The sequence below is a fragment of the Nicotiana attenuata genome, unplaced genomic scaffold (genome assembly GCF_001879085.1).
Source record: "Nicotiana attenuata strain UT unplaced genomic scaffold, NIATTr2, whole genome shotgun sequence".
NCBI classification, from domain to species: Eukaryota; Viridiplantae; Streptophyta; class Magnoliopsida; order Solanales; family Solanaceae; genus Nicotiana; species Nicotiana attenuata.
This window is the reverse complement of record NW_017674334.1, coordinates 36,093-59,115: the sequence shown is the minus strand read 5'-3', so window position 1 is coordinate 59,115 and position 23,023 is coordinate 36,093. Positions and strand designations below refer to the sequence as shown.

The 23,023-nt window shown below is 40.6% G+C and overlaps 2 protein-coding genes across 5 annotated transcripts; both read left to right on the top strand.

Moving 5' to 3' along the window:
- The first annotated feature begins 216 nt into the window (after positions 1-216).
- Positions 217-3,983, top strand: LOC109218444 (serine/threonine-protein kinase AFC2). Of its 4 annotated transcripts, XM_019382807.1 has the most exons (11): positions 217-454; positions 1,188-1,377; positions 1,768-1,948; positions 2,049-2,097; positions 2,191-2,305; positions 2,525-2,616; positions 2,745-2,901; positions 2,983-3,047; positions 3,129-3,226; positions 3,326-3,428; positions 3,510-3,983. In XM_019382807.1, exons 1-11 carry the CDS (start codon positions 347-349, stop codon positions 3,654-3,656), a joined length of 1,305 nt encoding a protein of 434 aa, XP_019238352.1. In that variant the 5' UTR covers positions 217-346; the 3' UTR covers positions 3,657-3,983. The 4 variants fall into 4 exon arrangements, with proteins under 4 accessions (XP_019238352.1, XP_019238353.1, XP_019238354.1 ...); XM_019382808.1 differs by lacking the exon at positions 1,188-1,377 and having other exon boundaries at positions 222-454; positions 3,510-3,863; XM_019382809.1 differs by lacking the exons at positions 2,049-2,097; positions 2,191-2,305 and having other exon boundaries at positions 230-454; positions 3,510-3,863.
- An 8,039-nt stretch (positions 3,984-12,022) lies between these two features.
- Positions 12,023-13,047, top strand: LOC109218446 (photosystem II core complex proteins psbY, chloroplastic). Its single transcript, XM_019382811.1, has one exon. It carries the CDS (start codon positions 12,239-12,241, stop codon positions 12,827-12,829), a length of 591 nt encoding a protein of 196 aa, XP_019238356.1. The 5' UTR covers positions 12,023-12,238; the 3' UTR covers positions 12,830-13,047.
- Positions 13,048-23,023: the final 9,976 nt, after the last annotated feature.

Genomic DNA, 23,023 nt, shown 5'->3' with positions numbered 1-23,023 from the left:
ACGATTTGCTACATCCACCAGCCCAAGAAGCAAAGAGAAGCCCAAGATGGGTTCAAAATCCTTAACCATGGTTAGGACCAACCACACCTAATCCAGCTAAAAATCAGAATACAACCCGATATTAACTGGGAATGGGATAAGGTCGCCTATGAAATATATAAAAGAAGGGCCATGATGCGGTACACGTATACGGCTAAGATTTGATATTAACCGACACTTCACAATTTGTTAGGTCAATATTAGTTGGATAGCATAGGGTTTGTGGTTTCGCATCAACAACTTTTTGTGCAATTGTTTTCTCTCTCTAAAGACTTTTTCTCTCTCTAGATTTTGTAAGCTTTCAGCGATGGAGATGGAACGCGTTACCGAGTTTCCGTTGACTCATCACCTGGACCGGCGGCCAAGAAAGAGGGCGCGTCTGGGCTGGGATGTTCTTCCTGTTGAACCGCCTAAGGTATTAGATCTATCTTCAAATCATTCGATTTGTTTATTCTACCTTTGGTTTTTCGCTTTTGTTTTTGCTAGATCTGATCGAGATTAGGTTGTTTTTCGCATCAGGTATGGTAAAGACTCAGTCATTTTGCGTTGTATGTTGTATCTTGATTAGATCTGTTGTGTTCTTACCTTCACGTGGTTTTTGTTAGCTGGATTTATTGTTTCAGGGTTTGATTTTTATTTCTGCAAGCCGTGAGGGTAAATCTGTCTATATGTTGCCAAATATTTCTCTTTCTTTTTAATTAAGCGTTTTTAATCAGATCTCGCATGAATTATCTATTTTTGAGATACTGTGTTGCTATTCGATGTTTCAATTGAGTCTTAATGGTCTTTGTTGAACAAGATGTTACATGTGAAGATGTCTTCATATCAATTGAAGTTTTAAAAAAAAATAAAGTCTCGTACATCAATTTTATTTCTTTGTTGATTGTTCACAAAGAGCCGTGAGGCTGGTGTTGATTGTTCCTCTCGCTTATGTTTTCAAAGGCTCCTGTTCTGTTTTGTAGATTCTGCGGGGACTATCAATTTATTAATATTTGGTTATTGTTGATTGTTGAATGGAGTTTTGTTCTATATTCTTTACATGCTATATTATGTTACTTTGTGTTTTCTACTTCAACTTTCAAGGTTTAAAAAGGATTAAGATAGTTAGTTTTATATTAAGAAACCATGAATGGAATGCCTGTGTGTAGGCTCAGCTAGGATTGTTTTATGGACAAGAGGTTGGGAATGTGACAAGCTACGCACCTTCAAGGCAACTCACAGACCTTACTTGCACACCCTTTATTAAGGGAGTGACTCAAAATGGTTCTCCCCCTTGGAGAGAAGATGACAAAGATGGCCATTTTGTTTTTGAGCTGGGAGAAAATTTAACATCACGCTGTAATCATCTTTACCATCACCAAAAAGTTCTATTTATTGTTTGGTGCCATGGTTATAATACTGTCTAATTTTTATGTTATATGTGTAATGAATTACTCACCTCCATTATATTTAATGATTTGACGTATTCACCTTTTCCTAAAATTTTTTACTAGCAAAACATTAGATTTTTATCATATTTGGTTTTAGTAGAAGCATTTATTTTGGTTCATATTTGTTCATTTGATAGGGTTGTTGTTGCTTTCTTTTTTGGGATTTATTTTGTTACAAAAATATTAAAATGTTTTGCCAAAACAAGAGAAAATTTAGTAGTTAGTAACATATAAGCTTACGATTTTCCCCTTGCCATCTTTATATCCCCTTAAGTCTCTTGATTTTCTGAAAATGCAGATAAAATCCACAGTAAGATGGGTGAAGGTACTTTCGGTCAGGTCTTAGAATGCTGGGATCGTGAGAGGAAAGAAATGGTGGCTATTAAAATTGTTCGGGGCATGAAGAAGTATCGTGATGCTGCAATGATTGAGGTTGAAATGCTTCAACAGCTTGGTAAACATGACAAAGGGGGCAATCGGTAAGTAATTGCCTGTTTAATTTACTTTTATCCTAACCTATGTACACATTCATGCGCTTTTGTTAATTGTCAAGTGGTTGAACTGGTTTGTTCCTTGCAGTTGTGTACAAATACGGAACTGGTTTGACTATCGTAATCATATCTGTATTGTAAGTATATGATTGATTTGGACGGATTAATTTCCCCACCTAATGAATCTTATTGGGGATTAAGATTTTGGATGAACTTAAATGGTTTAACAGGTCTTTGAGAAGCTTGGACCAAGCTTATACGATTTCCTTCGGAAAAACAATTACCGCTCATTTCCCATTGATCTTGTCCGTGAGATTGGAAGACAACTGTTGGAATGTATAGCATGTGTGTAAAAAATGCTTTGTACACATTTCTTTTCCTCAGTCATACATATAATAGATTCAATATATAGGCTTTGAGCTGAATTTAAGTTTGTGCCTCGTGATCGGAGCATAATTGAGTTTATTAGTACTCGGGATTGATAATACCATCATGCATACCTTCCAATTCTTTCACCAACTGTTTTGTGTTGTAATTAATTTTGATTCTGCTTATCTCTTGTAGTTATGCATGATTTGCGGCTGATCCATACTGACTTGAAGCCTGAGAACATTCTTCTCAACTCTGCAGAATATGTAAAGGTTCCTGACTACAAGGTATACTTTGTTTGATTGATCAGCGTTACGTTTCTGTGCTCTTTTAATATGTGCTTAGCTGCACAATGACTTTGTATTTTGTTCTTGATGCTATTGCATAGGCTAATGTTCGTCATTATTTTATACAGGTTTCTTCAAGGTCACCAAAAGATGGTTCTTACTATAAAAGAATTCCAAAATCAAGTGCTATAAAGGTAATTGATTTTGGTAGCACGACTTACGACCGTCAGAATCAGACGTATATAGTATCAACTCGTCATTACCGTGCACCCGAAGTTATTCTAGGTAAGGAGTTGTTGAGACATCTAAGTTTTTTTTTTCCTGCTCTTTGAAATTGTGAATTTTAATTCACCATCTCTATTTCAGGGCTTGGATGGTCATACCCATGTGATATATGGAGTGTTGGGTGTATCCTAGTGGAGCTATGTTCGGTATGTTATGTTCAATCTGGCTGGACTATGGTTCCTTCAATTTTATTGGTTGCAGTTACTGAATTGTATAACTTCATCCAGGGAGAAGCACTGTTTCAAACACATGAGAATTTAGAACACCTTGCGATGATGGAGAAGGTATTGGGACCCCTGCCTCAGCACCTGCTGAAAAGAGTGGAGTAAGTTGTAGATTTGGTCTCTCATGCAACACTTACCTTCAGATTCCGGAAGAGATGTCTCTTCTTTCTTTACACTAAATTTTAATCTGCTGTAATCAGTCGCCAAGCTGAAAAGTATGTTAGAAGAGGACGTTTAGACTGGCCAGAAGGAGCAACATCTCGTGACAGTATCAAAGCTGTGTTGAAGTTGGCCCGCCTTCAGGTACAATGCTAATGCCTTTCTAATCTATTGATTGAATGAAATTTGCACTGTTGTTTATGGGTATTGTGTTTGGTGTCACAGAACATTATCATGCAGCATGTGGATCATTCTGCCGGGGATCTTATTAATCTATTGCAAGGACTTCTTAGGTATGATCCTTCAGAAAGATTGACTGCTCGTGAAGCCTTGCGGCATCCATTCTTTACCCGTGATCATCTTAGGAGGTAGAAGATTTTCCCTTTGCATGATGGTAGCTCCAAACTTGAATGCTATTGCTGTGTGAGGCTTGAAGTAGAGCAAGCTCTGTTGGTTCAGCTCAGTCTACACAATCTCGCAATGTAAAGAGCTCCAAATTTACTGGGTTCTTGCGGGATTTTGTGTACTAGTCATGGTGATGGTGGAAGTCATGCCTGTGTATATAATAGTTAACCCTTGATTAACTAACAAAATGTAATTAGATTTCAGCATTGCTTCTAATTTGAGCTGTTGTGAGATCACTGCTTGCTAAAAGTTAATAGAATTTTGTTTTCTTCTATGCAATATCTGTTGTGCTCTTTCAACTGAGCGTGTACTGTTCACTAGAAACTTCACGATGAAAGGGCTTGCACTTGCTAGAAAATGATTTGTGCATAAGTAATAAAGATGGAGCGGAAAGTTGTCCCAGTGCTTGCTAGCTGAAATTTTTGGGGTTGGAGCAACGTCCAAATCGAGTTCTTTTGTTGCTTAGTTTAAATTTTTTAGCTATATGGACTATAGTTTCTTGACATAGCACTAAAGTTCGATAAGGTGTTGCTGCTGTCTGTAATCAATGAAGAAGGTGGGTTATTTGTTTTCTTTGATAACAAAGAGCAGACTTGTTAATGCTGTATGAAGAATTAATACGAGGAAGTTTAGGAAAAAAAAAAGAAAAGATTAATACAAGGAAAAAGAAGTGGTTGCTGGCGACTAGAAACAAATAAATAAGGGAAGCGCAATTCGGCTGTAATTGCGATTTAACATATACACAAATCGAAATTAATCATAATTATGTGCAACAGTTTTATATTTAGTGGGCATAATCTCCCAGACCATTTATCCCACTGTATCGGGTAATGTACTTGTTCTTTACTGTTCCAATCAACTGCGTCAAATAATACTTTAACACTCTTTCTTTTATCCATCATAAAAGTTGTATTTGCGTACACATAAGAGTTAGAAACAGCTAGGTTTCAAATATCCTTGAGCTAATGAAGTCAAACAGAGAAGGAAACAGGAAAGATGTTAGTAACAAATTTGCCTTCTCAAATAATAGTCGACCTAATCTTTCTCACGTTAAATTCAAAAGAATGACCAATAAAGATGTTACAATCCCCAACGATATTGGCTTCGACTTTAGCTTTTGCTTTGCTTTTCTTGGTGGTTTAGAGCCCAGCAAGTGCAACAGCAGCTGTAATACCCAACCAATCATTTTTACGAACAACAGCAAGCTGATCTCTGGGCAGCTTGACTACCTCCAGCTCCTGCATCTGGTTGAGCGTCGAAGGCTCAGCCTTGCTGTCTACTGAGAAGAAAACAAGTTGCGCATTCAGATTTGTCTTTGCACTAGCTAGTTTCAAAAAACTTAATCCCGTACTCAACTGCAATTGCTTGGCCCTTTGAATTAGGATGACCTCTTGCTTTTTCATCCATGTCAGCTTGTTCCCAAGTATTTTGTTGACATTGTCTGAGGCATGCTGCTCAATGTTACGAATAATGTTGTTAAAGGAGGATTCATCAGTAACAATATACCCATGGCTCCACGATAGCAAGCAGTAGTCATAGTCTGAAACCGTTCCTGACCAGCTTTAGACAAAAAAGAACTCAAAACCTGTGAGAAAAAAGGAAAGAAAAACGGACGGAAAGTTCTTGAGATTTTGCTTTGTTTATCTTGAAATTCATATGTTTCTATTACTTTATTTCTCTTGTTTACTTTATGTAACAATAATAATTTGGAGGATGTTCAATGGCTGATTAAATTAATGAAATGAGATAGTTTCAATTAGTGGTGGCAAAATAGATTAAAAAAACTGTTATCCATCCATATTATCCACTAATAATGAACTTTTTTAAAGATGAGTCACACACAAAAAATAAGCGTATGTGCAATATATTGAACAAGGTACCTCGCAAACATCAGATTGCGGTTAATAATAATCGCACATGTAACCATCTCATAGATGCATCTTATGTGGTATACATGGCAAACAGGCCCATATTTACCTTTGATATTTCAAGCATTCACGAGATTCAATCCCAATTTTAGATGATCTATTAATTAATGAGAACAACATAAGAGAATTCGTACAGAATTTCTAATTCTTTAATATTTATGAATTCTCTTTTATTTTTGCACATCATACTTAATCAAGATTGCTCAATAGGCCATGCTTGATAAAATTGTCTGTATTATTAAACTTCAGGTTTACATCATGATATGCGCAACTATCAATAAACTCCAAGTTTATTATGATATGAATTTTTATATCAATAAACTTTCAATTTATTGTGGCATTCTTTTATTTATGTAGTACAAACTGGAGAATAAAGCGGGTAGCTTTTCACATACATATTGTCCCGCTATAAGTTGTAGTAATAGAAGATATTAAATCTTTCTTTTATTTATAGTCTCAATATAACCAACCACTTTCGCGAATACTTTAGAAACTAAATAAGTTTCTTTGATACTACAACATAATGCCTTATTGATAATCAATTTTGTCCCTCCAAAATAGTAATAGTTGGCTCTTCCAGAACTCTCAATTAATTTTGTACTACCACATATTCATCAACATCCATATGGTGTATCTCTTTTAAAGAAAAAGATATATCATTATGATGTGGTCAAAATTATGTGCAAGATCTATTTCTTGCATTACCGTTGTCTTTTAATAATCACATCGCCAAAATTATTTTGACTTACAATAGATATGTGACCAATGACCATTCATGCCATAATAATGATATTATTTTCTTATTTCCCCTCAAACCTCATTCTAGAGGTGACTGTTGTATATTCACTACCACCAGCACGTTCATATTCCTCCAAGAATGAATATGTATTAATAAATCACATGTTGTCACATTCACATCATGAATGGACCATAATCATCTACATATGCTTTACAAAATCTTATGTCAAATCGATGACAAATATTACTTTCACAAAGTGGGAGATTATTTTGAGAATCCATATTGTTTTTATTACCACAATGATGACGAATATAATTTCGTCTATTGCCACGTCCACATCCATTGATACATTCATAGTAATAATTTTGTCTTCTTTCAGACTTATCACATACTGCTATCACATTCTCTTGAGGGAATGAGAATAGAGCAAATTCAATGTGACGGGTTTTCAATTCTTTGCTCACAATATACATGAATTTGATCATGGCAAAGCATAAAAATTTTACCACTTTAGGTGGCTATAATTCTTTCAAACTCCATTAGAGTTACAATCAAAATTTATCGTCTTTGCTTGTATTTAAAATCAAATTATAGAATGTCAAGAATTTAAAAGAGAAAAATAAAGTAAAATACTTACCTTAAATCTAGAATTTAATCATGAAGGAAGTTCATGGAACAATTGACAATCATTATGCTCAATCCCAAAGCTTTAACTCAATTGGTTAAAGTCTCATGCTGATAAAAGAAGAAGAAGAGTATTGCAGAGAAAAGTAGGGAGAGAGAATTCTTATTGATTTTGGGATCAACTATAGGGGAATAGGACCCCTCTATTTATAGAAAAAGAGTGACTTAGCCACCAGGTAAAATCCCTACAATCTCTCTAAAATATAGACATTCACCTTAAATAAAATCTATTTATAACAAATATCATAATGTGATTGTAGTATCTATAAAAATCCAAAACAACACAATAAATGCAGCCAATGGTGGTTAAATAAACATATACATGACCCACTAATATATTGCTAAGCGCTTCATACTAATCAGCTTTTGAAATATTTTTTCCCATTTCGCATATCAATCCCAAAAATTCGAAGGTTTTAATTTAAACGCACTCAGTGTTACTACACTCCTGAATTTTCGATTGAAGGTTGATTAAAGTTGTAGAATAAAGTAAATACTACTTGTAACACCAATTAGACCAACAAGTCTGAAAGGTACCAAATAGAGCACAAGTGTAAAGCATATCATCACTTTTGCTACAATTTAAATATGCAAAGGCTGGTCCTAAAAAACTGCCAACCAAAGTCAAGGAAACCAAGTTTTTGCACTAATGAAGTTCTTGCTGTCATTCTAAATAAGAAACAAGAACATTCATGAACTAAATCTTTATAAATCATTGTTGGAACTAACCAATAGGACACGAGAGGGAATTAGTACTATCATTCCACCTGGAGACGTATCTTAGGGTCACAAATCCAAAACAGAGGTGAAGAATGATAACTTTACCAGCTAAACTTTCTGATAACAGGATACTCGGTTTTTTTTTTTTGTGTGAAGATAAGCAGATTACTTGTAGGGAGGGAGAGTTTATACTTCTTCAAACTAAGAATGAATATACAAAATTATTTAATATTGTTGCGGAATATCGTGGGTTAATTAGCACACAATCACACACAAAGCAAATAGAGAAGAAAAATCAACACAATAATTTAACGAGGTTCGGCTAAGCCTAATCCTCGGGGCAAAAGCAGAGAGAGTTTTCCACTATGAATGAGAAGAAAAGTACAGTACAATCTCTAGGATCCCCAACTACAACCCCAATATATAGATCCCAAAAGGTCCCAAACCTATAAGAGAAAGGTTTCCCAATTTGACAAGGACAATAACTTTTCCTTTCCCAAATCTATTAGGACAATGAGTTTTCCTAAACCTATAGGGATTGTGGGTTTCCTAAAAATACAAGGAAATAATTCAAGCCACAAATAAGAAATCTTCCCCTTGGCTTGAATTCTTTTTATCAATAGGAACGTCTCTCAACCTTGCCCTCAGCCCTCGCAAGGGCTATATCCATTGCCGCACACATCAACCAAGTCTAGGCAACGCCTAAACTTGTTAAGAGACTCAAACTCTTTAGCCGTAGCACTAATCCGTCGATTTGGTTCTGTACTCTGAATAGCTTTTGAGTAGTTATAACACTCAAATGTATCAACGGTCTCTGCAACTGCCAAAGCAAATCCCACTGGATTCGTATATCCAAGATGGTTCCCATCAACTACGATTGCAAACCTTTGCGGTCGGTTGATCACTCTCTTCTCTCTGCCTGTTGCAATGCTATATGGTTGTTGTTGCGCAGATGCATCAACATTATCATTTTGATCAATATTTTGCACCTCCTCCACTTCCTTTACTTTAGAACTACTGGGCTGAGCTAGTGGAGATTCAATTTCTAGCTCTATGCTGTCACTGACACCACGATCTGTTTCTGCTATTGCCTTCTCCCTCTGACCGTCCAGTGAGGCAGATTCATTGAATGTTACATCCCTACTGATAATTAGCCCTGGGGTCTTTTGATCTGTGCACCACAACCTATAACCTTTCACTCCATTTGCATACCCTAGAAATATGCACTTCTTTGCCCTCGGCTCAAGTTTTCCATCCCTCATATGAGCATAAGCAGGACAACCAAATATCCTTAAATTTGGATAATCAGCAGGCGAACCGGACCATACCTCAAAAGAAGTTTTAAACTCAATAGCTGTGGATGGAGATCTGTTGACCAAATAACAAGCTGTATTGATTGCTTCAGCCCAAGAATCTTTGCTAACACATGAGTGTGAAAGCATGCTTCGTGCCTTATCACAAAGCGTTTTGTACATATGTTCTGCAACACCATTTTGTTGTGGTGTTCCGACACAAGTGCGGTGTCTCACTATGCCCTCTCTGGTGCAGAAATTATCGAACTCAGAATTGCAAAATTTCAACCCATTGTCAGTTCGAAGACGCTTAACTTTTCTTTCCGTCTGCCTCTCAACCATCGTCTTCCATCTAACAAATGTCAAAAATGCCTCATCTTTTGTTTTCAGAAAATACACCCACAGCATCCTTGAGTAATCATCAATCAAAGTCATAAAATACCTGGCAGCACTCTTGGAGGGAACTCTGTTTGGACCAACAAGTCATAGTGTATATAATCTAACTTGTCTTTGGTCTTGTGCTCGGCCTTCTTGCTGAACTTTACCTTTGTCTGTTTACCAAATACACAATGCTCACAAAAATTCAAAACTTGATTTTTGTACCCATTCAGCAAATTCTGCTTACCCAACAAAGACAATCCATTATCACTCATATGGCCAAGTCGCAAGTGCCACAACTGAGACTGGTTCAGATCACTTTTCCCAGAAGCTACAGCAACTTCCCCTTCAACTACACTGGCTTGAAGATGATACAATTTAGAATGTAGTTTACCCTTCATGAGTACCATAAAGCATTTACACACTTTAAGTATTCCATTCTCGGAGTGAAATTTATACCCTTGATCATCCAAAGTCGAAAGAGAAATCAATTTTCTCTATATCCGAGGAACATGCCAACACTCAATGTTTTTGATAATTCCGTCGAACATTCTCAATTTGATGTTACCAACCCCCTCTACTGGTAATGGATTATCATCTCCCATATAGACAGTCCCACTCATTTGCTTGTAAGTTGCAAACCAATTCTTGTGTGGACACGTATGGAAAGTAGAACCAGAATCAAGAACCCAAGAATTCTGCCCATGACTAGAACTCACAGCACAGACTTCCCCTACATAGTCACTATCATCAGAATTATTGCCCGTGTCAACAATATTTTTCGAATTATCTATTTCTGCTTTCCTCTTTTCTCCTTCAGCTTAGGACAATCTCTCTTATAGTGACCTTACTCCCCACACTCATAACAGTGTTGCTTCCTTGCTTTAGACTTTGATCTGGCGGTTGACTTTTTCCTGTTAAAGTCATTTTGTTGTGTTCTTCCTCTAATCACAAGACCCTCGCCCTCAATTCTGCTGTCTGGAAAGCTCTTTTTCAACTCTTTAGATTTTAGTGCATTACTAACATCTTCCAGTGAAATGCTATCTTTTCCATATAGCAGCGTATCGGCAAAAGTATCATAAGACGGTGGTAAAGAACATAACACAATCAAGGCCTGATCCTCACTCTCAATTTTGATATCCACATTCTTCAGGTCCATTATAATTGAATTAAAGTCTGATATGTGAGTTTTAACAGGTGTACCTTCATTCATACGGAGATTGTATAACCTCGTTTTCAGGTAGAGGCGGTTTTTTAGCAATTTCTTAGAATACAGATCTTCCAGCTTCTTCCATGCCGTTGCTACAGAAGTTTCTTCAGCAATTTCCCGAAGAACGCTATTTGTAACGCTCATGAAGATCGCACTCAAAGCCCTCTCCTTCAGGTCCGCCTTCTTTGTCTCTTTCATCTCTTCAGGAAAATCCTCATTAATTGCCTTCCATAACCCTTGTAACACCAAGGACGATTTCATCCTAATCTTCCATAGACTGAAACTAGAACCCCCGTCAAATTTCTCTACTTCGTACTTTGTTGAAGATGATGAAGACATCTTAACCCTAGATTATATGTAGAAACCCGAACCTTGCTCTGATACCAATTGTTGCGGAATATCATGGGTAACTAGCACACAATCACACACAAAGCTAATAGAGAAGAAAAATCAACACAAGGATTTAACGAGGTTCGGCTAAGCCTAATCCTCGGGGCAAAAGTAAAGAGAGTTTTCCACTATGAATGAGAAGAAAAACACAGTACAATCTCTAGGATCCCCAACTACAACCCCTATATATAGATCCCAAAAAGTCTCAAACGTATAAGAGAAAGGTTTCCCAATTTAACAAGGACAATAGCTTTTCCTTTCCCAAATATATTAGGACAATGAGTTTTCCTAAACCTATAGGGATTATGGGTTTCCTAAAAATATAAGGAAATAATTCAAGCCACAAATAACAAATATGAAGTGACACAATTATACTTAATGAAACTATGTCATGAAGAACAATAGAGTTATCCCCTCATTCCTTATCAAAAGAATGAGAAATTATGTTTTGAGTGAGACTCAACCGATAAAACTTGTATTAGGCACCTCCAATTATCCTGGCACTTACGTATTTTCCATTTAATTTTGCGATGTGTGACCCACCTTTTCACTTGTCTAATAACTAGAGGCGCCTAATACAAGTTTTGTTGGTTGAGTCTCATCCAAAATATAGAACCCGTTTGGACATAAGAATTTTTTCACTTTTTTCGAAAAAAATTTCACTTTTTTTTTCCAAATTAGTGTTTGGCCATAAAATTTCTAATTTTCACTTGAAGATGAATTTTGGAATTTTTTGAAAATTTGAAAAAACTACAAAAAGCTATTTTTCAAAATTCTCACTCAGATCACTCACAAAACTTCAAAAACAACCCAAAATTATATTCATGTCCAAACACAACTCTAATTTTCAAATACCATTTTTACTTGATTTTATTTTTTTTTTCCGGAATTTTACAATTCTTATGTCCAAACACCCACATAATTTCTCCAAAAGAATTTAATAGTTTCTAGTATTTGTTGGTGGAAAAGGAGTGAACAGGAAGTGATAAGAAACCATTGGTGTGTTATCAAATATGAGGTCCGTATCGGCCGGATCACAATCTCAGGGATAAGAGACCAATCTAAAATCCACACTCCTATTGGACATCTCATTTTTATCACTTGACTCTTCTTCTTTCTATATTCCACATTTCTCACTTCAATTATAGCAAATAAAAACAAACCAAATTGTAAGTTCAAAGCCAAAAATCCCTAACAGCAACAAAGAAATGGCAGCCACCATAGGAACCATGGCCATGCTCAACGTCAAATGCTTTACCAAAGCATCTATTAACAACCCTTCAAAGCCCAAACCCATCTCTCTTCTCTCCCTTCAAAACCTCCCAAAAGGTCTCTTGACTTCCAAAACATGTGAAAACACCTCAAACTTATCAAGTTCCCTCACTGGAACAGCAATTGCAGGTGCCATTTTCTCAACCCTAAGCTCATGCGACAGTGCTTTTGCCGCTCAACAAATTGCTGACATAGCAGAGGGAGACAACAGGGGTTTAGCACTTTTACTTCCTATAATTCCTGCTATAGCATGGGTTCTTTACAACATTCTTCAACCAGCACTGAACCAAATCAATAAAATGAGGAATCAGGGAGTTATTATTGGTCTTGGTCTTACTGGTTTAGCAGCATCAGGTTTTTTCCACACTCCTGAGGCTTCAGCTGCTAGTGAAATTGCTATGATTGCAGATGCAGCAAATGACAACAGAGGACAACTTTTGTTGATTGTTGTGACTCCTGCTTTGCTTTGGGTTGCTTACAATATTCTACAGCCAGCTTTGAATCAGATCAACAAGATGAGACAGTGAGAATTATGTTTTTGTAAAAGTGTGCAGTTGTATTTGGACAATATTACTTATATAAAATTGCACCTTGACTTTTATCAATCAACTTGTCCTTAAAAAAAACCATTTTGTTTTATGGATAACTTTCTTTCAAACTTATATAGTAGGACTGAATAAAATTGTGTATTATTTGTAATCTAAAGATTGTTCTCAACTTATATATATGAAGTTAGTTGTATTTACTTGATCTGTTGTCTGTATATAGGTATGAGATTAATCAAAATCAGGGGACCAAGATTTTAGGATTAAGGGCTTATTATTGACAGAGTAAGGTCCGGAGAAAAATACATATCAGCCTTATAGATTGGAAATTAACCACATAATTCCCTTCATTATGTAGGAATATCTCAGTAATATTAGGCCATGTTTAATTAACATATCTCACGACTAATTATACTCTGCTATTTTCTCTCTTGTGTCTTTTCGTTTTCTTGAGCCGAGGGTCTTTCGGAAACAGCCTCTCTACCCTCCTGATAGCGGTAAGGTCTGCGTACACTCTATTCTCCCCAGACCCCACTTGTGATAACTTACTGGGTTGTTGTTGTTGTTGTTCGTATAAAATTGCCATCTGAGCTACCAAAAACAGCAGTGGGTTGCGTCTGTATTCTTCCTCGTCCTCGCCCTCGACCTCCGGCCGTTGCCAAACACAGAGGCGCAGGTTTAACTAACTTTGAATAGGAAGCATGGGAGGGAAGAGGGAGAAAATTCCTGAAAACTGCATATTAGTTTTGATTTTATTTGTGGTGTAATGTTTCCAAACTATACCATATTTTCTTTTTGATGCTCAAATTTATTATTGTTTCTGAATATATTTGCATTCCAGTTTAAAGAACTTCTATGGCTGTTAATGGCAAATTCTGTGTGAGAGATCAGGAGAATTTTTTAAAAGTAAAAACATGTATAGATGGAAGTGAATCAAGAGACTGTAGTATGCTAATCACGATAGTATTTAAGGTAATCTTAAGGCGGTAGAGTACTCTCTGCTAGGTGTGTACAAAGGAAACCGACAAACCACACCAACCCGATAATCCGAGTTAAACCGAGAAAAAAAAACCCGACTATGGTTTAGTTTGATTTGGTTTGGTGTTGGAAAAAAAAAAACCTACCATAATTGGTTTGGTTTGGTTTTAACTAAAGAAAGTCAAACCGAAACCAAACCAACCCGACATTACATATATAAAATTTTAGATATATTTAATATATAAATATACTTATTGTGATGTAATTTATAAATATATTCTTAAAAGATTTCATAATTTTATTTTTTTTAGGTATGATTTGAAGGTTGGACTTAGAACTTTTGAATGTTCCAATAATTTTTATAGCGATTAGCATTAGTAAATTAAACAGTGCTAACAAAAGTCCAAACCAAGATCAAATCAATACTAGTGCTAACAAAAGACATTCAATTCAATACTACGAACGGGAATGTATTGAATATCTATTTTTTGTTTTGCAATAATTTAGATAAAAATGCATAACCTATTTTTATTTTTTCTTTAGCAGTTAGTCATGTAATTAATACTTCCTTATTATTCTACTTATTTTAGCATGACTTAGTACTTTTAGATTATATTTATTTTTATTATGGCTTTTTAATTAACAATATTTATATTACATAATTTTATTGTCTTTATTGTTGAATATTTTAGGATAATGCCATGACATATCTCATATTTTGTATTATTTTCTTGAAAAATACTTTATATAGTTGTATCTTACTAGGACTAAAAAATATTTTGAGCACAATTTATATGTTTTGTTCTACGAAGATTTTACCGGAAAAAACCCGAAAACCCCCGAATAACCCGAAAATCCGAGAAAACTCAAGAGTGAAAAATCCGAATTTTATTGGTTTGGTTTGGTCTTTAGATTTAATAACCCGACACAATTAGTTTGGTTTGGTAATTGTAAAATCCGAACCAACCCGACCTATGTACACCCCTACTTTCTGCACAAAATTGTGTATACTTGGTAAAAAATATCTTTTGCTACTTTTGAAAAACTCAAATCTCTAAGTTAAACCGGATAATATCTCTTATATTTTTCTATCTATAAGAAAAAATCCCAAAATTAATTCTACAAACAACTTTGGCGACTATGCTAGCCTCCCATTGTCTTCTTTATCTTTATTTATCTCAAATAATATTATTTTTATTAGGGAATTTTTTAGTTACTCTTCTTGTAGTAGCAAAACAAAATTGAGCTTGAGATTTGTTTGACTCAAAAGTTATTACATACCTTATGAGTATAAAACAATATAAATAAATCACGGGAAAATCATAGCAAACCGTAATAACCCATTGGACCAAATGAAGGAAACGAAAATAAGTACTCAGGATTAGGGGGAGAAACATTAGAAGCCTTTATTGATAATATTGGTTTGGTCTGCCTCTCCTTGAAGAGGTTCAGAGCCTTACAATGGTGTTCCTTTTGCCCATAATATGGATCTCGTTATCTCTTTTTCTCTCTCTATAGTGGTCAAGAAGAAAACCCCCCTTTCTAGGATTTCCTCTCTTGGTATTTATAGCTGTGAGCTTCGTGAGCTGGCAATAAGTGGCCGTGACCATGTTGGGATTTCGCCTTCATGGTGGCGGATAGGCCATGGCCTTGCTGATCGAATCAGATGCGGGTTGAATATCGTTAATAATTAGTGATTATGCCACTAATTAATCATGAATTAGCTTAAGACGGGATTAGCTTCGTTAATTATCGTGGGGTCGGATTCTGACCCATACAGTTAGTCCCTCCGCTTATTGAGGTCGGGCCTTGGCCGAGCTCGATGAGTGGATTCCATTGACTGTAGTTTGAGAAACTCGAATGGGGAGGTCGACTGTTGCTTCGGTCGAGGCCGAATTCTCTTTGGCGATGGCCTTTAGCCTTGTAGAGTATTAGTATCCTGTTATTGTGCTATCAAGTCATCGTTCGATCGAGGTCGAACTCTCCTCTTGGGCGAAGGCGCTTGACCTTTTAACTTACTTCGAGTGAGGTCGAGCTTCATTGTGCTCTGATCCTTGCGTTTGTTTTGGGTGCATACCCGTCGACCATGGCGGACGGGTCGTATGATGTGCGGCCGAGGGGAGTGAGGGCACGCTTGATACGTGCTTGGCGATGTCAAAAAATTTCTAGGGCGCAAGGAGCATCTCATCGTCATTCATAGGTCGTTATAATCATTTCGAGGGCGAGACGCCGATGGGTGATTGCGAGGCTACTTTATGGAGCCTGTCATAATGACGCACGTTCCTATGGAATCGAACCGGTGTGCGGTTGGTCATGTAGTTAATGGTGGCTGTTGGGGTGCATGAAGGCCACTTGCGTTGCCTATAAATAAAGGCTGAGGCATTCATTTTTCATATTCTTATTGCTTGTCTGAGAGAGATTCTGAAGAAGCTTTTCTTACCGCTGTTTCACCTTCGTCTTCGTCCCCCGAACCTTGTTTCTTTCTCGTTATTGTATCAACAATGGCAGGCATTTCTTCCCAAAACGTTCTTCCGACGGACCTTCCGGTTAACTCACCAGTGACCGAGGGGCCATTTCCGGCAATGGGCGATGCAGAACTGGTGGAGACCGGTGGAGCTCCGTCGGTTGACGAGATAGTACCTCTGCCCGGAGGTCCGATGACTGATTTCACCGCCGATGGTGGGGAGGATCAGGTGGATGAAGCCCCATTAATGGGGGAGATTGGGATGTCCCGACTACGGGGACAGGGGGTCATCCCCGGTTATGCTGACGTCATTCTCGCTAGAAGCGAGGAGAGGGTCCACACCGACCGTAGGGGATACTGCGTCTTTTACGCCTACCCCTTCAAGTTGGGGTTTAAGCTCCCGCTCCCAATGCTGGTGGTTGATTTCTGTCGTTATTACGGGGTATGCCTGGGTCAGCTTACTCCTTCTCTTTACAAATTGTTAGCAATGATCATCAAATACGCAGAATTGGCTGGTAGGGAGATCACGCTGCAGCATGTGCTTAGCCTCTACGCTTCCCAGAGAGTTCGTGGTACCATGATTCGAGCGTGCCCTCGCGGGACGAGGGGCCTGACTGCGAAGCTGGATGATGAGGTTGAACCTCGCCCTTTCGAGCACTTCTTCTACATCAGGATTGAACATTTAGTGGCGTGCTCTACTGGATTCCCAGAGGCTTGGAATCATGCACGTAAGTTCCTTAGCCATTGAATCCCTTTTTTTTCTACCCCTCCTTACGTCTTGTGCTCGTAAGCGTTAACTCGTGTCAATTTTGTAGCCGAAAAATTGCCGCCGGCTCCGTTAGTTGGGATTCATGGATGGGTCGAGGCCGTGCTCCCCCATACGGTGGGGATACGCACATGGGCGTCTTTCTGGGAGAGGCATGGCCGTAGACCTGTGGCAGGTAAGAAAAATTGACTTCTTCTTCTGTTCCGCTTTGTTTCGACACTATTCCTCAACTTTGTTTTTCTGTGATCAGGGAGGGCACGCCGCGTCAGGGCCCCTCAGTTGGCCTTCCGTCGGCCTGGTGCAGTCGCTCGACTTACTGCGGCGCCTGTGTCGCGCTCAATACCGAGGGAGGCATCAGTTGAATCTTCAGCGGTTCCTTCTCCAGCACGGGCCGCGCTTCGCGATGAGGGGCCATCGGGGGTTGTGCGCCCTAGGGCGGAATCATCATCAGACGGGGAGGAGGAGAGGCCCTTGATAAGGCGTAGGGTTGTGTTCACGCCGGCTCCTCCTGTGGTAATCAATCTGGACTCCCCTCCGACAGATGCGGAGAGGGGTGCGGTCGCGGCGCCTGCTCTTGAGGGAGAACAGTCAATGGGGGTTGCCCTGGCTGGCTTAAGCCATGAGGGTGTCGTCGCTTCGGCTACTCAGTCGGTGGTTCCAGTCGTTGAGACGGGTGGTAGTTCCTCAGCAGCTGGTAATGTTGGTGAGTTAAGCACCCCTTTGGCGGCTGCGGCGGGAGATTCCACCTCGCCGGCGGCTGAAGGAGGAAGAGATGCTGTAGAGGGTGAGTACAAGTCTGAATCCGACTTGGACCCCGACGACGTCCGTATGTTCCAGGAAGGCTTCACCAATTCAGCGGTGCGCGCAGAGGGGCGATCTCGCTTCATCGAGGTTCCCACGGAGTTGAACTTATTGCTCCAAGGGGAAAGCTTGGTGCCGCAGTTCGAGCTGCTATGCTCGGAGGCCGAGAATGCGTCGTTGAGGGGCGCTACGGATGTCGGACTGATGAATGAAGTGGCCGTGATGGGCTTGAGGGTATGTACTATTACGTCGGTTCGCTTCTTCTTTGCCTTAGTTTGTTCTTTATCTTAATCGTTGTCTTTGCTTTGCAGTCTTATTTGTTGGAGGTGGAGAGCATCCGCCGAGCCAAGGTCCGCTCGGGGATATTTTTGCGGGCACTGGAGAAGTATCGCCGCTACCGAAATCAATGCCGAGAGTTGCGCGTGCGCTTGAGGAATGATCCCCGTAGCCGGGCCTTGGTCGAGGAGCTGGCGAGACGGGAGCTTCAGATGCAGCAAACACTTGGCAGAACGAGTGCTCTCGAGGAGCAACTCCGCCGAAAGGATGAGGAGCTCGAGGCGGTAAAGAGGGACGCAGCTGAGTGTGAGCGCCAGGGCCAGGCTAAGGCGGCGGAGGCCGCTACGGCATGGGGCGGGAAAGTGACTGCGTTGGAGGGTGAAGTCGCGGTATTGAAGCTTCAGGTGAGGGATGCCTCGTCGAGGGCTGGGGCGCTGACGGAAGCTATCCGCGTGCACGAGTCCCAACGGGCTTTGGAGAGGGATGATGCGCCCTTTAGAGAAGCGAGTCTCGAGGAGCGGATCGCTGTCTTTGAGCAGGACGCTCACGTCATGGCGGACCGGATCACAGCCTTAGAAGAAGAGAATCACGCTTACGGGATCAAGCCGCTTCTTCCAGCCAGGCTCGAGAACTTTGGGTCTTTGCCGAGGCCCAACGCGATGTATATAAGAATTTGTGGGAGGCCGACGTCGTGACCGAAGCTGCTTTCGAGGGGGCGCGTCAAAAGGCTCGTGAGGCCCGTGCCGATTGTGGTTTTGACGTGGCGACGCCAGAGGCTGACGCTGGTGCAGATGGTGACGCAGATGGCGTCGAGTAAAAAGATGTTATGCATTTTTTCTTCTCTTTTTCTCTTTCCTTGTATTGATCGGCTTTGACCGGGTGTAAGCGGGGATGACCCGCAATTAATTTCGTGGATAAATGAGATCTTTGTTCCGTTATTTGCTTTGTATCTGATCTGTACCTCCTCATTTTCCCTTTAGATTTTTCTTTGCATGCGCTCGAAGGGGTGATTTGCCTTCGAGTTCGACTCTGGTAGGCCTGTTAGTTTTTAATTGCTGACGACTTTTCTTCTTCGACTCGGGGTGAGCGAGTCGGAGCCGTTGCTTGGCGATAGTGGCACTTAGCCTTAGTCCCAGTTCGGGCGCGGTCGAACTGTCGCCCGTGATGACAGAAACGCGGCCTTGTAGTTTGGCCGGGGCCGGGCTTTACGTGTCCCCAATCTTAGTTTGAGTTGGGAGTACTTACTTGAAGGGCGTGGGCGCCTAACCTGTGCCTCGATTCGTTGGAGGTTGGGTTTCGCTGAGTTCAATGATAAAGGTGCTTGGTCCGAGTCCTGGTTCAACTATGGTTGAACTTGTTAGATTTGAGGACGAAGGCGTCTAGCCTTATGGTTCAAGAGAGGTCGGACTCGTTGGGTTTGATGGCGAAGGCGCGTAGCCTGAGTCTTGGTTCGACCGTAGCTAAACTTACTGGCGAGGGCGTATGGGCTTGATACAATTTGGAAGCGCGTAGCCTGAGTCATAGTTCAACTGTATTTGGACTTCTTGGCGAAGGCGCATAGCCTTGATTTCATGGCGAAGGCGCATAGCCTGAGTCCTAGTTCAACTGTTGTTGAACTTGGTTGATTTTGATGGCGAAGGCGCATAGCCTGAGTCTTGGTTTAACCGTAGTTGAACTTCTTTGCGAGGGCGCATAGCCTTGATTTAATGACGAAGGCGCTTAGCCTGAGTCTTGGTTCAACCGTAGTTGAACTTCTTGGTGAGGGCGCATAGCCTTGATTTAATGATGAAGGCGCTTAGCCTGAGTCTTGGTTCAACCATAGTTGAACTTACTGGCGAAGGCGTGTAGCCTAGATTTAATGACGAAGGCCCTTAGCCTGAGTTTGGTTTAACCGTAGTTGAACTTCTTTGCGAGGGCGCATAGCCTTGATTTAATGACGAAGGCGCTTAGCCTGAGTCTTGGTTCAACCGTAGTTGAACTTCTTTGCAAGGGCGCATAGCCTTGATTTAATGACGAAGGCGCTTAGCCTGAGTCTTGGTTTAACCGTAGTTGAACTTCTTTGCGAGGGTGCATAGCCTTGATTTAATGACGAAGGCGCTTAGCCTGAGTCTTGGTTCAACCGTAGTTGAACTTCTTGGCGAGGGCGTATAGCCTTGATTTAATGACGAAGGCGCTTAGCCTGAGTCTTGGTTCAACCGTAGTTGAACTTCTTGGCGAGGGCGCATAGCCTTGATTTAATGATGAAGGCGCTTAGCCTGAGTCTTGGTTCAACCGTAGTTGAACTTCTTGGCGAGGGCGCATAGCCTTGATTTAATGATGAAGGCGCTTAGCCTGAGTCTTGGTTCAACCGTAGTTGAACTTACTGGCGAAGGCGCGTAGCCTAGATTTAATGACGAAGGCGCTTAGCCTGAGTCCAAGTTCAACTGTTGTTGAACTTGGTCGATTTTGATGGCGAAGGCGCGTGGCCTGAGTCATAGTTCAACGGTATTTGAACTTTGTCAATTTTGATGACGAAGGCACATAGCCTGAGTCATGGTTCAACCGTAGTTGAACTTACTGGCGAAGGCGCATAGCCTGAGTCCCAGTTCAACTGTTGTTGAACTTGGTCGATTTTGATGGCGAAGGCGCGTGGCCTGAGTCATAGTTCAACCGTATTTGAACTTTGTCAATTTTGATGACGAAGGCACATAGCCTGAGTCTTGGTTCAACCGTAGTTGAACTTCTGGCGAAGGCGCATAGCCTTGATTTAATGACGAAGGCGCTTAGCCTGAGTCCCAGTTCAACTGTCATTGAACTTCGTCAATTTTGATGGTGAAGGCGCATAGCCTGAGTCTTGGTTCGACCATAGTTGAACTTCTTGGCGAAGGCGCATAGCCTTGATTTAATGATGAAGGCGCTTAGCCTGAGTCTTGGTTCAACCGTAGTTGAACTTACTGGCGAAGGCGCGTAGCCTAGATTTAATGACGAAGGCGCTTAGCCTGAATCCCAGTTACACTGTTGTTGAACTTGGTCGATTTTGATGGCGAAAGCGCGTAGCCTGAGTCATAGTTCAACTGTATTTGAACTTTGTCAATTTTGATGACGAAGGCGCATAGCCTGAGTCATGGTTTAACCGTAGTTGAACTTCTTTGCGAGGGTGCATAGCCTTGATTTAATGACGAAGGCGCTTAGCCTGAGTCTTGGTTCAACCGTAGTTGAACTTCTTGGTGAGGGCGCATAGCCTTGATTTAATGATGAAGGCGCTTAGCCTGAGTCTTGGTTCAACCGTAGTTGAACTTAATGGCGAAGGCGTGTAGCCTAGATTTAATGACGAAGGCGCTTAGCCTGAGTCCCAGTTCAACTGTTGTTGAACTTGGTCGATTTTGATGGCGAAGGCGCGTGGCCTGAGTCATAGTTCAACCGTATTTGAACTTTGTCAATTTTGATGACGAAGGCACATAGCCTGAGTCATGGTTCAACCGTAGTTGAACTTACTGGCGAAGGCGCATAGCTTGAGTCCCAATTCAACTATTGTTGAATTCTGTCGATTTTGATGGCGAAGACGCGTGGCCTGAGTCATGGTTCAACCGTAGTTAAACTTACTGGCGAAGGCGCATAGCCTGAGTCCCAGTTCAACTGTTGTTGAACTTAGTCGATGTTGATGGCGAAGACGCGTAGCCTGAGTCATGGTTCAACCGTAGTTGAACTTACTGGCGAAGGCGCATAGCCTGAGTCCTAGTTCAACTGTTGTTGAACTTAGTCGATGTTGATGGCGAAGGCGCATAGCTTGAGTCCTAGTTCAACTGTTGTTGAACTCTATCGATTTTTATGGCGAAAGCTCGTAGCCTGAGTCCCAGTTCAACTGTTGTTGAACTCTTTCAATTTTGATGACGAGGGCTCGTGGCCTGAGTCCCTGTTCAACTGTTGTTGAACTCTGTCGATTTTGATGGCGAAGGCGCGTAGCCTGAGTCCCAGTTCAACTGTTGTTGAACTTTGTCAATTTTGATGGCGAGGGCTCGTGGCCTGAGTCCCAGTTCAACTGTTTGTCGATCTTGATGACGAAGGCACATGGCCTGAGTCCCATATTGTGGGTATTGAGTGCTGAAACTCGTTTTGGATTCGAGACCTTGAGCGGCTTATCCGTTGTCTTCCCAACCAGGGTATATAGGCTGTCTTGAGGCGACTCTCGGCTCGAGATATCTCCGTGCCGGTTTCTGACCGGAGTTCGTATCAGGGACGTGGGAGATGCCTTACAAAGGCCTTCCCTTAGGAAGGGGAGGGGGGGCTTCTTCTTTTTGTTTGCACTATCTGAGATCGGAGAGAGAGAGAGAGGACTTAGATCTTGATTTGAGATCTTCGAGTTCCTCTTCGAGCTTCGCGTTTCTTTCCTTTTGGTCCAGGGAAGAACTACGCGATTTTGCTAGGAAATCTCCACAGACGGCGCCAAATTGTTTGATTCAAAAGTTATTTACACACCTTATGAGTATAAAACAATATAAATAAATCACGGGAAAATCATAGCAAACCGTAATAATCCATTGGACCAAATGAAGGAAACGAAAATAAGTACTCAGGATTAGGGGGAGAAACTTTAGAAGCCTTTATTGATAATATTGGTTTGGTCTGCCTCTCCTTGAAGAGGTTCAGAGCCTTACAATGGTGTTCCTTTTGCCCATAATATGGATCTCGTTATCTCTTTTTCTCTCTCTATAGTGGTCAAGAAGAAAACCCCCCTTTCTAGGATTTCCTCTCTTGGTATTTATAGCTGTGAGCTTCGTGAGCTGGCAATAAGTGGCCGTGACCATGTTGGGATTTCGCCTTCATGGTGGCGGATAGGCCATGGCCTTGCTGATCGAATCAGATGCGGGTTGAATATCGTTAATAATTAGTGATTATACCACTAATTAATCAT

Excerpts from the sequence above, each read along its gene's own strand:
- LOC109218444 (XM_019382807.1), top strand. The coding sequence starts at position 347 with ATGGAGATGGAACGCGTTACCGAGTTTCCGTTGACTCATCACCTGGAC. Across the intron at positions 3,048-3,128 it reads TCCTAGTGGAGCTATGTTCG|GGAGAAGCACTGTTTCAAAC; the intron begins GTATGTTATGTT and ends AACTTCATCCAG. Across the intron at positions 3,227-3,325 it reads CACCTGCTGAAAAGAGTGGA|TCGCCAAGCTGAAAAGTATG; the intron begins GTAAGTTGTAGA and ends TGCTGTAATCAG.
- LOC109218446 (XM_019382811.1), top strand. The coding sequence starts at position 12,239 with ATGGCAGCCACCATAGGAACCATGGCCATGCTCAACGTCAAATGCTTT.